Source organism: Anolis sagrei, chromosome 5 (assembly GCF_037176765.1).
Source record: "Anolis sagrei isolate rAnoSag1 chromosome 5, rAnoSag1.mat, whole genome shotgun sequence".
Lineage (NCBI taxonomy): Eukaryota > Metazoa > Chordata > Lepidosauria > Squamata > Dactyloidae > Anolis > Anolis sagrei.
Window position 1 is genome coordinate 133,687,115 of NC_090025.1, and position 19,089 is coordinate 133,706,203.

At 38.7% G+C, this 19,089-nt stretch overlaps 1 protein-coding gene across 10 annotated transcripts in view; it reads left to right on the forward strand.

Moving 5' to 3' along the window:
• The window catches only part of DOCK4 (dedicator of cytokinesis 4), a 314,593-nt gene that overhangs the window by 129,470 nt on the left and 166,034 nt on the right, over positions 1-19,089 (forward strand). For 9 of the 10 annotated variants that reach the window (XM_060777644.2, XM_060777634.2, XM_060777638.2 and 6 more), the window contains exons 6-8: positions 3,137-3,285; positions 8,991-9,075; positions 13,423-13,574. In XM_060777644.2, coding sequence (XP_060633627.2) covers positions 3,137-3,285; positions 8,991-9,075; positions 13,423-13,574 — 386 coding nt within the window. Of the gene's footprint in view, positions 1-3,136; positions 3,290-8,990; positions 9,076-13,422; positions 13,575-19,089 lie in introns of those variants that run through there. The other variant, XM_060777643.2, reaches the window with a different exon arrangement.

The window sequence follows — 19,089 nt, forward strand, 5'->3', positions numbered from 1 at the left end:
AGCATTTTAATGGTGTCGTGCATCTTTGGACTTTGATTCAAGATAAAGAAAATGTTTTTACAAAGAAAAAGCCCACTTTGATGCACAAAAGTAGCTTGAAAAAAATAACCTTGATTCTTCAAAGTGGGACATGGTGCTTTTAGGGATGACCGCCTAACACATTTTGAAGTAAAAATCAAAAGTACAAATCCCATGCGTATCCCAAAATTGTGAGCTGGAGTTGTGAGTTGAAGTAGGTTTCAGGCATTTGGAAACAGACCTTTTCTTGAACCATGGGTGTAAATCTTTTCTGATTTTACCATATTTCTGTGAAAATACTTAAATACAGCAGCAGATGTGGGAAAGCCTCTAGATCAGTGGTTCTCAACCTGTGGGTCCCCAGGTGTTTTGGCCTACAACTTCCAGAAATCCCAGCCAGTTTACCAGCTATTATGATTTCTGGGAGTAGAAGATGAAAACATCTGGGCACCCACAGGTTGAAAACCACTGCTCTAGATATTGTATAGAAAATGTACGACCAGGGAATCACATGCCATTCCAATTTATAGATGCCCCAGTCCCCTATAGCCCCTGGAATTGTGCACAAAAGGTAAAAATATTAAAATAAGAACTTTTCCAGCTGAATGTTGCTTGAAAATAGTGCATACAGAAAAGTTCCTTCTTAAATAAAAAGAAAAGATAACAGGAAGGAAACAAACTAGACCTCCTGGTAAAGGTAATTCCACAATGTGGGAGCAGTGACTCCTCCCTCCATTTTTTTTTTGTCGTGTCAGGAGCGACTTGAGAAATTGCAAGTCACTGCTGGTATGAGAGAATTGGCCATCTGCAAGGACATTGCCCAGGGGACGCCCAGGTGGTTTGAGGTTTTATCATACTTGAGGGAGGCTTCTCTCATATCCCCTGCATGAGGAACTGGAGCTGATAGAGGGAATTCATCCGTGCTCTCCTCGGATTCGAACCTGCGACCTGTCAGTCTTCAGTCCTGCCGCCACAGGGGTTTAACCCACTGCGCCACCGCCCCCCCCCCCATTGCCACCATTTCTATTTCTCTCTCTTCTGTGCCTATAATGTGCCTTCAAAATGACAAGAAAAAGTAATGCAACATCTCTTCTAGTTGCCATTTTGAAAGAGAAACAGAAGATAAAAAAGGGTTTTTCAGGGGGAGGAGGGTCTACTCCAGTGCAATTGTCCATCCCTGCTCTAGATTATACAAGGTAGTTTGAGCATTGAACAATGAAGTAGTTTGAGCATTGGACAATGATTGTGGAGGCCAGGGTTTGAATCCTAGTTTGGCCATGGAAGCCCACTGAATGACCATAGGAAAGTCATGTGTATTCTGTTAACTTCAGAGGAAGCAAACGCAGCCCCCCTTTGAACAAATCTTTCCAGGAAAACTCCATGATAGATCTGCTTTAAGGTTGCCATAAGTCAGAAAGTACTTAAAGGCTCACAACTACAACAGTGGATGCCGAAAATGGAGATAGCCACATTTATTTTTATGCCTACCATAAAAGAGGAGCCCTCGGTGGCGCAGTGGGTTAAACCGCTGCGGTGCTGAACTTGTTTACTGAAAAGTCACAGGTTCAAATCCTGGGAGCTGCATGAATTCCCGCTGTCAGCCCCAGCTTCTGTCAACTTAGCAGTTCAAAAACATTAAAATGTGAGTAGATCAATAGGTACCGCTCTGGCAGGAAGGTAACGGTGCTCCATTGGAGTTATTCTGGCCACATGACCTTGGAGGTGTCTATGGACAACGTCGACTCTTTGGCTTAGAAATGGAGATGAGCACCACCCCCCAGAGTTGGACACAACTAGACTTGATGTCAGGGGAAAACCTTTACCTTTACCTTCCATAAAATATTGAAGATCATAGAAACAGAGCAAAATGACCAGTTGGTGTTGTTTCTTCATGTCATTTCATGCACAGCCCTTTTTATATGAGATCATAAAGTTTATTAGAAAGTGTCAGTGGCTGCATTTGAATGGAATCATATGATTGAAATCAAAATAGCTCAGAAGTGTTTGCTTCTGTTGTGTCCTGATCTATTTTCCTTACTATGTCATCTGCAGATATTCCAAGATTAATGACATCTTTTGTCAATTTTTTTTGGCTGAGACAAATATATTTGTAAGAACCAGCATGGTGTAGTGGTTTGAGCACTTGACCACTTGATCATGAAACCTAGTGGTGACCTTGGGCATGTCATACTGAGTATCTGAGGAACGTAATTGCCACAAAAACCCTGTGATAAGTTCTCCTGAATGTTTCCCTAGATTGTAAGCCACTTAAAGCAATAAGAACAAAATTTATTTGCCCATGTATCCCTTTAGAATTTAAAACTGACTCATATTTAGGCAGAAAGGAGATAGATTAACTCAAGTGGTAGTACATGACAGGCATTAAGTAGCTTATCTGCTTTCAAAAGAAGTAAGAATGCCAGAGACTGTATTAAAAGTCAGAGCAGGATTTCCTCTAGCTGAGCACCAACACAATGTACACTGATTGAGAATCACATGGTCCTTCAGATGTTGCAGAACTGCAATTCCTAGCTAGCTTACGTTTTGCAGAAGATTGTTGGGAACTGAGCTCTCATCACCTCTGGAAGACCACATGGTTCTCTCCCCAGTCTATGTTGAGTGGGGTTTGAGTGAGGATTGAATTTTGGACCTTTGGCATGCAAAACATATGCCCTTCCATTGAATTCCAAGCAAAGAGATCAATTATTTTTATTTGTTCATAGTACTTCAAAGTCCTTGTTTATCAGTTCGGTCTATAAACAAATGGATGAATGAGGAAGCCAACTGTAACAAGGAGTTAGATAGGACAAGAACAGGGAAAATATTTGCTGTAAGTACACATTGCCTTTTCCCTGTAAAATACACACATGCACAATAAGGAGGAGAGAGGAAGCAAACCTAATCAAGAATAAGCATTACCTTCACCAAGATGTAATGGATTATGAACAGATGAAAAATAGGCTTTATTTGGATGGAATTAACTTAGGTTGTAGCCTCATACAGCAATAAAAATTGATCTTCAGTTTTAAAAAAACGTTTTGGAACCGACATAGCAAGAGTCATTTATATCTAACTTAACAATCTTGGCAATCTAAGAATGTCATTATGTTTTTGACAGAGAAACGAAGGGGATCTCTTTCACCGATTGTGGCACATAATGAATGAAATCCTAGACCTGCGACGGCAGGTCTTGGTGGGACATCTCACACATGATAGGATGAAGGATGTGAAACGACACATCACTGCCCGCTTGGACTGGGGCAACGAGTGAGTAAGAGACACACTATATTATCTTACTTCCCTTACTGTGTTCATAATATGGTGATTAAAAGGAAGGTGAATTATCTGAGCAGCACATAAGTTACTTGAAAAGGGGGTGATTTTCTGATAGAAAGCTTAAGAAAGCCCCATCCCATCATTGGTACCATTGACACATTTTTGTTCTCCTAGCCAGTTTCAGAAATAAAATAAATAGCTTCCAGAAAGATCTTTAAATAGAAGGTATTTTTTCAAGGGCAAAGATGTGGGTCTTACCCCCACCTCATTTTTCAGGTGTAGTGTCCTTCCCCTCCTCCCTGCAAGCTCAGCCTTGCCCAGTTTGGAGACTTATCATGAACTGTTTATAGTTATTGTAAAAGGTGGCTATAAAAGACAGAAGGCAAAAAATATTCAATTACATGAGCAAAATACAACTCATACCTACCTTCTGCAGTCCCCACAGTATAAAACCTATACAATGATGTGATCCATGTGGCTGGGAATTGTATGAATCTTCCAGTTGATGCTCTAACAAGAGGTTATCAAAGATCTTAATGTATGTCTTCTCTAAGAAAATGTACTTTTCTGGACTAGAGCTCCCAGAATCCTTCACTGATCATGCTTGCCAGGTTTGCTGGGAGTAATTAGGACAAAAAAGGAAGTTTGACAAGCTCTGTGTACTTGTGTGTGGTCCTGAGCAGCATCCGGTTATTTCATGAAGCTTGTGTGCCCCAGATGAGTGTATGAGGAGGCACACTGTTGTTGGTGTTGTCTTGATGCATACTGGATTTCTCTGGTGGCATTTTTGTATACTAGACTGAATCTAATTAGTGAGTCACCTCGATTCCGCTTCTGGTATCAACAGAGATTCTTGCAGCAAGATTTCATTTTATCCTGCGAGAGCTACAACCAGATCAGTTTCTTTTCAGCCGTGTATGTAAACGAGCGGGGAAACCCACAGGCAAAAATCATTCAGAAAACATTGTTTTTTCTCTCTCTCCTCTCTGAATATTTGCTTTGAGAATGCGGAGTAAATTGACATTCCCTGTTAGAGTTTTTACAGCAAGCAAGCATTTTCTTTGTGCTTTTGCACTCGTGGAATCCGTGCCGTTATCAAAGCCTTTCACTCTGCTGGTACTAAATGCAAAATACTGTCACTTGTTTGGGAAAATGAAAAATTCATCGAGGAATGTGTTGACGTTGACTGTGATCAGAATCTTGCCAGGTACGGCTCCTGCTGCTCTTGACAATACCTTGCAGTTTGAAAAGCCAACAAGCTCATCGCTATTCAACTCATGCATCATGTCAGGATGAAAGAAATCAAAATGACGGGTTTCTCTAGTGCAATATCACTTTGGAGAATGGCAACATAGACTTGGAGCACATTGGCACTTGCATTCCAGTTCAGGGACATGTTCCTGCAGTTAGCTGATGGGACATAAGGCCTGTCTGAGTCATTCTTTGAATGATGCCAACTGCTGAGGCCTTGTTATCTGCTCTCCTAGCAGATGAATGGAGCAGATGCTGGAGAAGGAAGCAGGCCTGGAGGGTATCTTTCGAACTTTAAAAGCTCGCATTATGGAAAATGAATGTCACATTCCTGCATTTTATAATATGTTCAAAGCCAACCCAAGACATTTTGCTGTCCGAGGTGGCATCCTCCCCCATCCTTATAGTAAAGGCAGAAAAATTATTATGGTATGGGAAAATGAAAATCCCATAAGCTCTCCTCTCAATCCCTAGCAGTAAAAATGTAATAAAAAACAAATCAACAATCTGATGTTACTTCAGGACACCCAGGTCTTTTGCCTAATTCCTTCCACTGCCTAATGATTGAGCTTGGACTATATATAGTCTTATGTTCTAGACATATATATGTGCTTTCATTATCTTACAGATCTCACAAGCCTCTCTTAAAAGTGGAGATAATACTAACCTTTGACATTTCTGTATCTGATAATTCAGTCTGAATTTTAACATTAGGTGTTGAGATAGACATACATACATATTTACACAGAGACCTTACTAATGCTCACAAATCTCTCTTAACAGTGGAGAGAATATTAATACTTAGCATTTCTGTATCTGAGAATTCAGTCTGAATTCTAAAGTTAGGTCCTGAGATAGCCATTTATACACATTTACACAGAAACCTTAGTGCAATTGTAATCATTTCTTTTGCAATATTTCTGGTCTGTGTTGTCAGCTGTGTGGATTATTTTTCTATGGCCTCTCATGTTTAGGAATGTTTACGTTAATGTCTTTTAGGTAAGTGCTACTTAAAGTGGTAGCCTCTTGCTTGGCACTGGTCTGTTAACCATCAGTATTTGGTCCATGGAGAGTTTGTTTTGTGGGGAAGGAGAGAAAGGAACAGCTGTTGCCAATGGCCCCAAATATGGTATTGGTACCTAGCATATTAGAGGAATCTATTATGGATCCCTCACATTGATAGCCTAAGACAGTGGTTCTCAACCTGTGGATTCCCAGGTGTTTTGGCCTACAACTCCCAGAAATCCCAGCCAATCCCAGGATTTTTGAGAGTTGAAGGCCAAAAGATCTGGGGACCCACAGGTTAAGAACCACTGGCATAAGGAGTGTTGCTTTCAGTCGCTGAATGGACTGAGAGTGAATGGGGAGTAAAGTTGGGACAATGATGTGACATCCTTGAAAGTGGTTTAATGGCTGAAGATTAATTTACATAATAAGCAATTTGTTAGCAAGGAGATTTTAGAGATGCATTTTTATAAAAGGAGAAAGATTTCCTGCACAGATTTGGCATCTTTTTCTGCATAATCGGTTTGCCGACTGGTTGTTCAGAAGTAAGGTGACAGGCAGCTGTAGACATTCCTGCGAGAGCTTTAATCTATTAAATCAAAGGAGCTCCTTGTACATTTTAAAAATCAAAGATGCTTAAAGTGTTTCCATTGCTTTGAAATATTTAACAGGTGAGTAAATCATGTTTATACCATCTGGTAACTTTATTTTTACTCGGGCAACTGTTGCACTGTTTACAGTACGCTCCCTCTAATTGTGGTGGATACACAAAACAGGGAGATAGAAAACACCATTGAAATGAAGGACTTTCATCCCAATAATATTTTAGACATGTACTGATGATCTAGAAAATACCTTAAGAGGCCATATCTTGTAAGAAATTGAAACATGAAATCACAGGTATTGGTCTTCTGAAAACATGGGGTCATACAGGGAGCACACAATCCCCATGTTATGTCAGCTCCACTGGCTGCCTTTTGCTATTGGGCATAATTCAAAGTGCTGGCTTTGGCCTATAAAGCCCTAAATGACCCCAGCACAGTTTACCTGTCCGAATGCGTCTCCCTTTATGAATCACTGCAAAGACTAAAATCTTCTGGGGAGGCCCTGTTCTCGGTCCTGCCATGGTCACAGACACATTTGGTGGAGATGAGAGAGGGGGCCTTCTCAGTGATTGCCCCCTGGCTATGGAACTCCCTTCCTGATGAGATTAGCTCAGCCCCCTACCTTCTATCCTTCAGAAAGATGGTAGAGACCTGGCTGTGGGACCAAGCCTTTGGGGCAGTGCAGTGATGCAATAATAGGGAACTTACTCCGCTGAACGGAGCCAGCATGATGTCTTGAGATAGTTTTAAACAGCTGATTTTGAAGTATATATGACTGATGTTAATGTTTGCATATATTTATAGTTATTTTATGTCCCTGCATGGAATGTTTGCCATTGGCATGTTGTGCTCTGCCCTGAGTCCCCTTAGGGGTGAGAAGGACGAAATATAAATGTTTCAAATAAATAATTAATAATGTAGTTACTGGAAGGTTGAGTCAAACTACTAGAACAAGTATGAACATTTTCTGAATTGTCTTCTCATTACAATTCCTTAGAAGCTACCCAGTCCTATGATAAGATAACCCTGCAATGTGTCATGAAGGGCTGCAGAAATGGTGGCCCCTTGATCTTTAGCACACATCTTTTATTCAACCATACAGAACATTGAATTCTATGTATTGTAAACTGCAAGGTCAAAAAAGTGAGAAGATATATGGAAAAGACATAGATTGAAAGCCATGTCCTTGGGAAATACAAAGAGCTGATGAACCATTTGAATTGTAGACAAAAGACTAATGATTATTTCCAAAATGTATTATATTCTCATCACCATTGTTTCCCTCTCCAGATATTTCCTCTGTCACTTCTCATCATCTGTATTATTATTTAACTTCCAGCTGCGTTTTCTTTTATAACAGAAATGAGTCTGTAAATTAGAAAATAATTAGGTATTCTCTTTCTTGTAAAGATTACAAGATAACTGCATGTGAAAGATTTTGAACCATCAGAAATTTTGTATCAATAGTAGTAGCTGAGATTGCTTCTAATATTGTTCTTGTTGTAGTAGAGCCTGTAAGCAACACTGCAAGCAGTAGTATGGGTGCCAGACGGGGGAAAAAGGGTTACTCATGAGCAGGAGTCAGATGAGGAACAACAGAGGAAAAGGATTCGGGATATACATATGGCATCTACAGATGAGGACTCATTCGAGGGGTTCTCTGGGGATGAAAGGTCAATGAGTGAAGGAGAGGAGGGAGACAGAATGGATGGGAATAGAGGAAGAAAGAGGGTTACTCAGGAGCAGGAATCGGATGAGGAGTGACAGAGGAAGAGGATCCGGGATATACTTATGGCACCTACGGATGAGGAATCATTTAAGGGTTTCTCTGGGGATGATGGGTCACAGAGTGGGGAAAACGGGGATGACAATGTGGATTGGACTAAGGTAAAGGAAGTGCAAGCTATTTGTGCAGAACCAACATCTCGTGATACATTTATGGGATTCTCTGGAAGTGAAGATTGGCAATCGGGGAATACAGCTGAGTCTTGGGGGGATCTAAATCTTGACAGGAGATGGAGAAGATGGAAGGATGGGCATGGGACTTTACGTGAAGAGTTGGGAGCAGCTGCAAGGGATAATCATGGGGCAGTGGTCAGTTCATCTTCTGATAATGATGATGTGTAATAAAAGTGGGTTCAGAAATGGGGAATCTTTGCAGAAGGCAAGGTGTTGGTTTACGTTCGTGCATTGGGTACTGTTTGGACTTGTCGCAGCCTGTTCGCGTTTGGCATTGGGTTTGGGATCTGCAGGTTGCTGCTCCTGTTCATGTGTGCTTTCAACTCGGATTGGGTTCTCGTGAGTGTGGATTTCTCCCTTCCTTGACCTTGGACCAAATTTACTATGACGCTGCTTCTGTGGATTTTGGAACTTCGCTACTTCGGATTCTGCTTGCTATGACCCTGGACTTCGCTTGACTACGCTTTCTTCCCTGCGGCTTCTCTGTTTTGTTAATCATTTGCATGCTGTGGGTTTTTTTTTTTGTGACTTCAGAGTACTGTGTTTGATTCGGTTCTTTTTTCCGGATAATCCGGATAATATTTTGGTTTACCCTTTTGAACCAGGGCTGGTTTTACCTTTGAGTTTTGACCAGAGGCATTGAGTTAAGTGTCTCTGAGTCTTTTCCTTTGCTTTAATAAACTCTGTTTTGGAACTAACTCTGAGTCTGGCCCCTTAAAGCATCTGTGTTCCGACAGTTCTTGTGCTGGATTGCACCCCATAGAAAATGCATATTGGGTGCCCCCCCCCCCCCGTTGTTGATTTTGAAGTATTGCAACACATAGAAATTAGATATAAATGTACATCACTAAGCAGATCTTCCATATTCACTTACAGGCAACTGGGATTAGACTTGGTGCCAAGAAAGGAATATGCAATGGTAGACCCAGAAGAAATCAGTATTACAGAGCTATATAGACTGGTAAGTAACCCAGTTCTCTAAGTTCATTGATGTTTTTGCATTAGATGCTGCAGCAGATATAACCTAGCTGTTTACTATGATTAAGAAATTGGAATTGGGTCATGGGAACATGCACTCTTTATTGTACTGCATCTATACTCTAGATTTAATGCAGTTTGACACCATTTTAACTGCCATGGCTTAATGCTATGGAATAATGGGAGTCTTTAACCTTCTCTGCCAAATAGTGCTGATGCTTTACCAGACCACAAATCCCAGGGTCCTATAGCGTTGAGCCATGGCATTAAAAGTGGTGTCAAGCTGCAATAATTCAGTTGTTTAGATGTATCCTGTGTATCACTTTATCATGAACAGATATTCTACTTTACTACCCTTAATTGTAATTTAAACCAAGTTTTAAAATATGTTAAAACAAACAGATTAATTCACAACAAATGGTCAACATACAAAAGAAAAGAATAAGAACTGTTGTATACAGGCATGATACCTATATATAGTAGTAACTAAATTGCACAAACCTAATATTATGACACCTTATTAAGAAAACACTCTGTTACAATAAACACAATTTAATTAGTCACAAATTAACTAAAACACAAAAGAATTCTGACCACCCACCCAACTGATGTGAGACATGGATTTGAAGGACACAGACATTCTTATTTATTTATTTATTTATTTATTATTTGCATTTATTGACCGCCCCTCTCAGCCCGGAGGCGACTCGGGGCGGTGAACAACAACAACAAGAAGACAATGTACAGTAAATAAAGACAATACAAACCAGACGGATACAACATAACATACACTTATACTAAAAATCCGCTTCGTCAAGTCCTGGGGTCATAGCCAAACTGGTTTGGAAATAAATACCATCTGTATATCGTCTTGTACTTTTGCATTATAACAAAATGTAAATGTTAAGTGGGGATTCAAACTGTAGTCTCCAGAATCATAGCCCAATGCTTAAACTGCTACATCATTCTGGCTCTCTGCCCTAATTATCATTTAATGACATTCTTCAAGAATTATATTCAAGAATTGTATGGAAGCCGCAAACCATACCAATAACAGATGATTGGATTACAAAGGTTTTTTAAAATGGCTGAAATTGACAAATTAACTTTAATTTTACAACAAACTAACTCACAGAAACTGCAAGAAGAATGTAAACCTTTTATGGACTTTGTAAAAAATCAGAAGAATGTGATCCTAGCAGGATTTGTGAACTAAAAACAATATGAATAATGTTAGGTTATATTCTGTATTCTAAATCACAAAAGACTGAAGGTAATTGCTGGGTTAATATCTCTAATAACATAAGAGAAGTGTATATAATTTCAATGATGTGGATATTATAGATTTTTTTCGTGTCAGGAGTGATTTGAGAAACTGCAAGTCTGGGTTGTTGTAGGTTTTTCAGGCTGTATGGCCATGTTCTAGAAGCATTCTCACCTGATGTTTCACCTACATCTATGACAGGTATCCTCAGAGGTCATGAGGTCTATTGGAAACTAGGAAAATTGGGTTTTTATATTTGTGGAAAGTCCAAAGTGGACTTTCTGTTGGAGCTAGGTGTAAATCTGTGGAAAGTCCACCCTGGACTTTCCACAGATATATAAACCCAATTTTCCTAGTTTCCAACAGACCTCACAACCTATGAAGATGGCTGCCATAGATGCAGGCAAAACGTCAAGAGAGAACGCTTCTAGAACATGACCATACAGCCCAAGAAACCTACAACAACCCAGTGATTCTGGCCATTAAAGCCTTTGACAATAAACTGCAAGTCGCTTTTGGTGTGTGAGAACTGGCCACGTGATATTTGATGTTTTACCATCCTGTGGGAGGCTTCTCTCATGTCCCCCCCATGGGAAGCTAGAGCTGAGACGGGAGCTCAACCCGCTCCCCATATTTGAACCGCCAACCTGTCAGTCAGCAGTTCTACCAGCATAAGGGTTTAACCCGTTGTGCCACCGGGTGCGCCTGTTATTGAATAATATATGCATACATGCACACGTTTATATATACAGAATATGCATAGAAGATAGACAAATACAATTAGTATTTATATACGTATTACTAATGTTTAAACAAAACAACTGACTCTTAAGGTATGTAAATGGAAGGATATTATTAATCTAACTAGGGAGAAATACAGTATGTATAAGCAAACTGATAAAACAATTAGAAGGAACACTTTATAATACAGGCCCAAAGGAGAAGATAAGGAAAAGATGGGACAAAATAGGAAGACAAAAAGATTAATGTGAACACCAGATGATAAGAATATTTGCTTTTGGAATAGAAGATATTGTAGATGGAACTTCTTTATATGTAAAAGAATATGTATAATATTTCCCTCCCTCTTCACGCCCCTGATGATACAATAGACTCATGTTTAGAATTCATTTACTAATAAAACTCCATGGCTAACATAGTTCATTATTTGCTGTCTCCCATCATTTCCTTTTTTCTTCTTCCCCTTCCTTTGTTTCCCTTTTCTTTATGTCATAAAACTATGAAAATGAAATAATAATAATATAGTAATAATAATAATATTATTTACAAAAAGGTAAAATTATCTCATACTCAGGGATCCAATACCTAACAGAGGAAAATGCTAAAGCAAATGCTTTAGCAAATGTTTTGCTAAAGAGTAATGCGTTTTTTTTAAAGCCACACAGCTTGGTTTTTGTTTTTAAAAATTATGTTTATGTTAAAGCATCAGAATATTCAAGATGAGAATTCTTGGAAATAGCCATATTAAATAGCTAAATTGCTGAGGTGACTGTTTTTGTATACGTTATGAAAAGCTTTTTCAAACTTCCATTTCATTACTGCCTAGCTATGCTTTTCTTTCCAAAGGTGAAAAGATATATCACTGAAATATGCATTATGTGTAATGAAAACAGCAGAAGAAGCCAGATTATTTGTAGCATGGCACTGAAGATAATTTCCATAGTGGAGGGAAATCCATAATTTTGCCAGAACACTAAGCGAAGCTTTATAACCAAATTGGCCCACAAGTACAAGGGAGGTCAGTGTTCCCTTTTCAAAATAGCACCAAATTTCAGGTTTAGTATCCATGAGTCGGTAAAATTATTTGAAATAATTTCTTTCCAGAATCTTTGGAGTGGAACATTTCCAAAAAATTACCCTAACTTGGTATATGTTATCATGTGTGATATAGGGTTATAATGTGTGATATAGGAACCCTCCATAGCTCATTGTGCTGGCAGGACTGCTGACCGAAAGGTCCTTGGTTCAAATCTGGGGAATGGGATGACCTCCCATCTGTCAGCTCCAGCTTCCCATGCAAGGACACTGGATGCTAAAGCATCTGGGCATTCCCTGGGCAATATCCTTGCTGATGGCCATTTTCTCACACCAGAAGTGACTTGCAGTTACTCAAGTTGCTCCTGGCACACAAAAAAAGTTTGATATAGAGTTAACACAAAACAAAAATGGTCAAGCTACAAAGCTCTGTTAAGCATTAAAGTTTACTCTGGATAACTTACTCTCCATTTCCTTTCCCTCTCCTTCATTTCCCTCTCTCCCTCAATTCATTCAACCTTACAGATTGTGAGGATAACACAGGTCAAGGGAGAGGACTGTATGTTACCTGTGAGCCCCATGGAACAAAACAATGTATTAACTTTAGAATGACAAACTGGAATAAATGGGTCTCTTATTGGAAGGAAAGTGGGATATAACTTAAGCAAGTAAATAAAAATAATATATTAAATGGAGCCAATGTTGTTTACTAAAAGTGTTGGTTGGCTATCAAACTTAGCCATAACTTGAAGACCTCTACAAGGGGCAAGCCAACCTCTTCCCTGTATAACCTTACAAGAAAACCACTTAAAATTACCATAAGTTTGTGAGGTTAAAATTTGGGTTTTGTGTACAAAACATTACATGACATGGTGAGAAAATGTAATCTTCAATTTTATATTACTCCTCGGCAGTGGTAATATGTTTTAATGTATTGTCGAAGGCTTCCACGGCCAGAATCACTGGATTGTTGTAGGTTTTTTGAGCTATATGGCCATGTTCTAGCCGCATTCTCTCCTGACATTTCGCCTGCATCTATGGCAGGCATCCTCAGAGATTGTGAGGTCATACGTTTTAGTTTCAATTAAAAAGACCCATCCAAGATCCTGAACCTGTTCAGGTGCTATCTACTCCTTGAACGATAGCGCCTTTAAAGTTAAGTGTAAAAGCTGGAATGTATCTAATACTTACTGATATGGAAACCACCAGTTGCCAATTCTCCAGAGTACTATATTTTCATTTCAAGTAATCATCAATTGACGGCTAATTTTTGTTGATGTCTATGCCTAGATGGAGCACCGTCATCGCAAGAAAGACACACCTATTCCAGCAAGCAGCCACCATCTCTTTGTTCAGATGAAGAGCCTGATGTGTTCCAATCTGGGAGAGGAACTGGAAGTAATCTTCTCACTTTTTGATAGTAAAGAGAATCGTCCAATCAGGTAATGCTGCCAATTTCATGGAGAAAAAACAAAACAAAACTGTTTTTGTTTCATCCATTTTGCTTTCAGTATATTTGGCCAGTAAGATTGTATTATTTTGCTTTTTGACCTTGATTCTGGGTTCTTGAAAAGTGGATGCATATAAGATGGGATTGTACTGAAGCATGTGATTGTATGGTGGTCAGTTCTTTCAAGACCTGGAAGGACATAGTCCTACCAGGAATGAAGTCAATCGAGGCTATACTTGCTTTCTGGGATGGCACAGCCTTATTGTTCAACAGATTCAGAGGTGAGGATAATTACCAAGGGTAATTTCAAACAGTGCAGGAATCCTGATCTTAAGGTGGATGCTAGGATGTATTCCACTGACCTTGCAATAGAGCGAAACACCCTGAAGCAAATCCCCAATGCATCTTGTCATTGTTCATTCCCAAATGAGTAAGCAGAAGAGAGGACTTGGCAGACAAAGCGCACCATGATGGCTAAGCCCCTAAATGCTGATTGGCTGCCAAGTCCCAAGGATATTTCCCTCTCCAAAGCTCTTCAGACCTGCTGGCTGTGAGGGAGGGTCAGGATGAGCAAATCCCTCGTGCACGAAGGCATCCATATGCTCACAAAAGCCCAAAGCAAATATCTCGACCTCACACTGTGCTTCCAAAAAAAGTGATCTGCACGCCGAAGCAACCAAATTGGAAATAATTAAATGCCAAGCAGATGGAGCAGAGATTAAGTAAAAGCCAAAACATCCAAACGAGAGACAATTAAACGCCAAATCAGCCGTATCAAGATTAACTGAACTTTTGCCCCCTTTCACTAAGTGCAGCATGACATGGGCAAGGAAGAGTGTGATCCTACAGAAATCTTACAACAGTACCAAAACATTCCTGCTCAGTTTCAATAGGAACAACTTGAAAACTCTTCTTATCATGGATAAAAGATGGTGGGAAGCTGAATTTCTGCAGAAAGGTTCTCTAGCACTGAGTATAGTCCCTTACAGAGAATATGTGGGGAAAATGCAGTGACTCCTAATTGGTTGGCTTTCCTACACATTGATGTACTGCCAATAATCTCTATTCTTCCACTATGAGAAGGAGGGCAAAAATGTCTCTCCTATTAAGGAGCATGCTGGGGGCAGGGAAAGAAGTGAATTTCAGCCTACAGTAAAGATATGTAATACCAATATTACAAATATTAATCATTTCAATCATGTTCTCAGCCATTAGTATCCCAGGCTACCATTGGTTTGACAGTTTCCCCCTTAGCTGCCACGGTTTCTTCTGCATTGATTCCTTAGACTGAGTACCTGTAATATAAACAGGATGCTTCCGATGCTATACAAGTACATGTTGACATGTGTTACTAAGTACAGTTAGAATAGAGCAGTGGTTTACCAGCTAATCAGAACTGAAAGCGTAGAAGAGGATATCATAAACATTATTTACCCTGCCAAATTTTGCTACATGATATCACCAAAGACAGGTGAAATCAATTTAAATGTGAAATGAAGGCAAAGTCAAGGATAGGAGGACATTTCCTTGATGGCTTAGGAAAAGTTTTACAAAAAGGAGATGGTTTTCAGTGTCATTACTTTTTATGAATTGCTATACAAAGTTTCAACAACCAGACTTGCCTGGAAATAAGTTCTATTTAGATCAGTGGGCTGTATTTCTATAAAACATGGCTTTGATTGATGAGCATTTATCTACTGAGCTGGAAAGAATAGTTGCCTGTCCCAAATTAGCATCTTGCCAGACTCCTTACTCAAACCACATAAAGGTATCTATTGTCAGAGGGTGAAATATAATATGTTCTCTCTCCACTCATTTCTGTTTCTTTGAGCTTCTGACAAAAGTGATCTTTGTGTGGCTAGTCTAAGGAGCCCGGTAGTCATATTACCAGTTATATTTTGTGGCATACAAGTGCTGCTACTTTTTAAAAAAGCTTATGTATACATTAAAAGACATCAAACTTTGTAAGAACGTAATACTTTGAAACAGCAGCAATGGATAACTGAGCTGATGTGACTTCTTCCCACCTTTATCTACTTTCATGCCCTTTGGCTGTGTGAGAGTAGTTTCCAAATGGTGTGTTTTGACATTTTAGTGTGTTGGCTGCAGTGTGTAGTTGTGTTGCATGAATCATAATGAGAGTCTTTTGAGTCTATGTGAAAAAAGCAATAAATCATATATTTATTTGGATGCGAAACAATGGTTACAGACTACAGGAAAGGAGATTCCACCTGAATATTAGGAATAACTTCCTAACTGTGAGAGCTGTTCAGCAGTGGAACTCTCTGCCCCGGAATGTGATGGAGGCTCCTTCTTTGGAGGCTTTTAAACAGAGGCTGCGTGGCCATCTGTCAGGGGTGCTTTTAATGCAATTTTCTTGTTTCTTGGCAGGGGTTTGGACCAGATGACCCATGAGGTCTCTTCCAACTCTGTGATTCTATATATTTAAAGATATATAAATTAAAGGTTTCCATGAGATATGTTGCATCCCCATACATTTTGCTATTACCATTTATGTATGTGTCCACATCTATTATAAGGGGTGGGTTTTGACTTCCACTTTGCTAGTAAAACTGAATTACTGTGTTGTGAAATGATGCGTGTCTAAAAAGTGTGTCACCAACAAGAAATATTTGAAAATCTCTAGTTTAAAGCATCGCTTGCCAAATGGGGAGGATGGGAATTCTAGTTCAACATGTCTGGTGTGCAGCAGGTTGAAGAAGATGATCCAAACATACTATCAGAACCTTTGAGAATGTCTGTTTTGTTACAGCGAAACAATGCTTTTGTTTGTAAGGTTCAAAGGATAACACTCAATTGTGCATTATGTGGCATAAAAACCAGGGGAGAGCCCAGATTATTTGTAACATGGAATAAGTTATTTCCACAGTGGAGGAAAATCCATAATGCTCTTCAGGCTTAGCTTCTTCTGCATTAAAAGCCATTAGTGGTATTTTAAGCTGCATTACAATCTCTACCTGCTGAGAATTTTCTTTCTAGAATTGTTTATAATGGATATGTGCTTGTGCAATGTTTGGGAAGGAAGACAGAGACTTGCAGTTGTAAATAAATAATTCACCAGCTGTCTGAAGCTAGAATACCCATTATTAACATATTAAAGTAAGCTTCATCTCTTATCCATTGTTGCGCTCCGAACTACACAGTGCTTAGAACCACATGGTCTGTAAAATAGAATAAAAAAACCACAGGCTCACTGCCCTAATCCCTTCTTTGTGAAAGCAACAGCAGTAAGCTTGTTCAGCTTTCTTGTTAACAGCAAACTTTGCCACTGTATCTCATTCAGTGATTGTTTCCTGCCACTATAAATATATATATTTGTTTACTTAAATATTTTTAAACTTCCAACTTTATTGTCTTTGAATTCATGTAGGTACATTGGTAAACACAGATTTGTTTTTATTATGCAAAGAGAACTTTTAGAAGAAGAAAAGAAATACAGAGAAAACTCTTTCATTAAAAAGAAGGTTTTAAACAGAAAATACACTAATCAGTAAATTTAAAATTTTCCACATGGATGGCTGAGATAGGTTTTTTTAATAATTCCATATACCCAATCTTTGCTTCATGTATAAAATTATTCAAAATACTGTGTATAAAATTACATTCAAGTGTATATGAAATATGATTGAATTTTGGTTAGACTTACCGTATATATTCAAGAATAAGCCAAGTTTTTCAGCCTTTTTTAGTGCTGAAAAAGCACTCCTCAGCTTATACTCGCATGAGGGTCCTGGCTGGCTTACATTTGGGTTGGCTTATACTCGAGTTTATAGGTAATCAGAGTTGGACAGTCTTATCTTATTAAAGTGGGGATGAGAGATTGGTGGGGACAAGAGACAGGGCCATCTCGGTGATTGCTCCCTGGGTATGGAACTCCCTTCCTGGTGAGATCAGGTCAGCCCCTTCTCTCCTGTCCTTTAGAAAGATGGTAAAAACTTGGCTGTGGGACCAATTTTTCGGGACAGGGCAATAAAGCAGCAATAGGAAAGATTACCAGGCTGATTAGATTTGACGTGGATGACTAGGACGGTTTTAAATGGCGTATTTTAATATTTTGATAAATGTTTTTAATCTTTATGTATGTATATAAGAATTTGTGTCCCGGTATTGAATGTTTGCTGTATATATGCTGTGCTCCGCCCTGAGTATTCTTCGGGGTGAGAAGGGCGGAATATAAATGTTTTAAATAAATAAATAAATAAATAAATAATAAAGTCTTATTTTTATCTTACATTACAGTTTTATGTAAATATTCTAAAACATTTAACCTACTGATGCCTTGATTAATGTAATTTGATTGACATCTATTTTTTATTTTTATTTTTGAAATTTACCAGTAGCTGCTGCATTTCCCGCCCTCGTCTTATACTCGAGTCAATAACTTTTCCATTTTTTAATGGTAAAATTAGGTGTCTCGGCTTATATTCGGGTCGGCTTATACTCGAGTATATATGGTACATCTCATCTCAAAGCTATTTCATTACACTATGTAACAAAATTTGAAAAACATTCTGCTCCTGTTTTAAAAGTGTTATTTCCAGTTTAATTGTGTAGTTCTTACTTTGCAAGTAGTTGTTGTACTCCAGAGGGTAGTACTATTATTTCCTCCAGTTGAGGCACATCATTTGTAATTTCTCAATGAAAATATGCCATTTTTTACGTTTCAGTGTGAAGACAAAAACAAAGTTTTTGTAGTTTAATAAACCTTTTCCATGTTTTTATGATAGAACTAATTAGGAAATGACATTTATAATCCAGGAAGAAAAATTGTGTTACATAATGTTATCTGTATTTGTGTGTGCGTGCACACACACACAAACAAATATTCCAAAATGCATAAAGGAAAATTTGAAATCCAAAACATTTCTAGTCCAAAGCATCTTAGTTAAGGGATCCTCAACCTGTGTTTTTTGTATAACTTTTCAGAAAATAGCTAAATATGTGTGCAGTCCATGTTGATGCTTAAGTACTGCATGTTACAGTGTTGAAAGGCTTACGGAGTCCTTTTTCACTGAATAATAGAGAATGGGTGTTTGTGTTTCTAATGCAGCAAATTACATCTTTTAGCTATTTAAATGGCACAGAGAATTCATTGCCATTCCATTCCAACTGATTTTCCAATAGTCAACTTTGTGTAGAGGTTTATGTATTGGTTTAAGACTCCAGGAGACCTGACCCAAAGCATCACTGAAACTCTTGGCCAAGTCATACTGTTTTAACCATAAAAGAAAGCTGTAGCAATAGCTGTAGTAGTATGTTCTCTCCAGGAATCTCTAGGTCCTCCACAGGAAATTGACCATCAATTTATCGTGAAACCTACAGATTCCTAGAGAGGTATTCCCTCAACTAAAAAAAAAAAAGCATCTGTTTTTAAAATTCATACTTTCCCCACTTTTGCAGAGGCCCTGTGGATTTAACCCGCACAAAACTGGAGGGCCCACTGTATTATTATGTAATAATATAATATTATAATATGTTGTTTATGA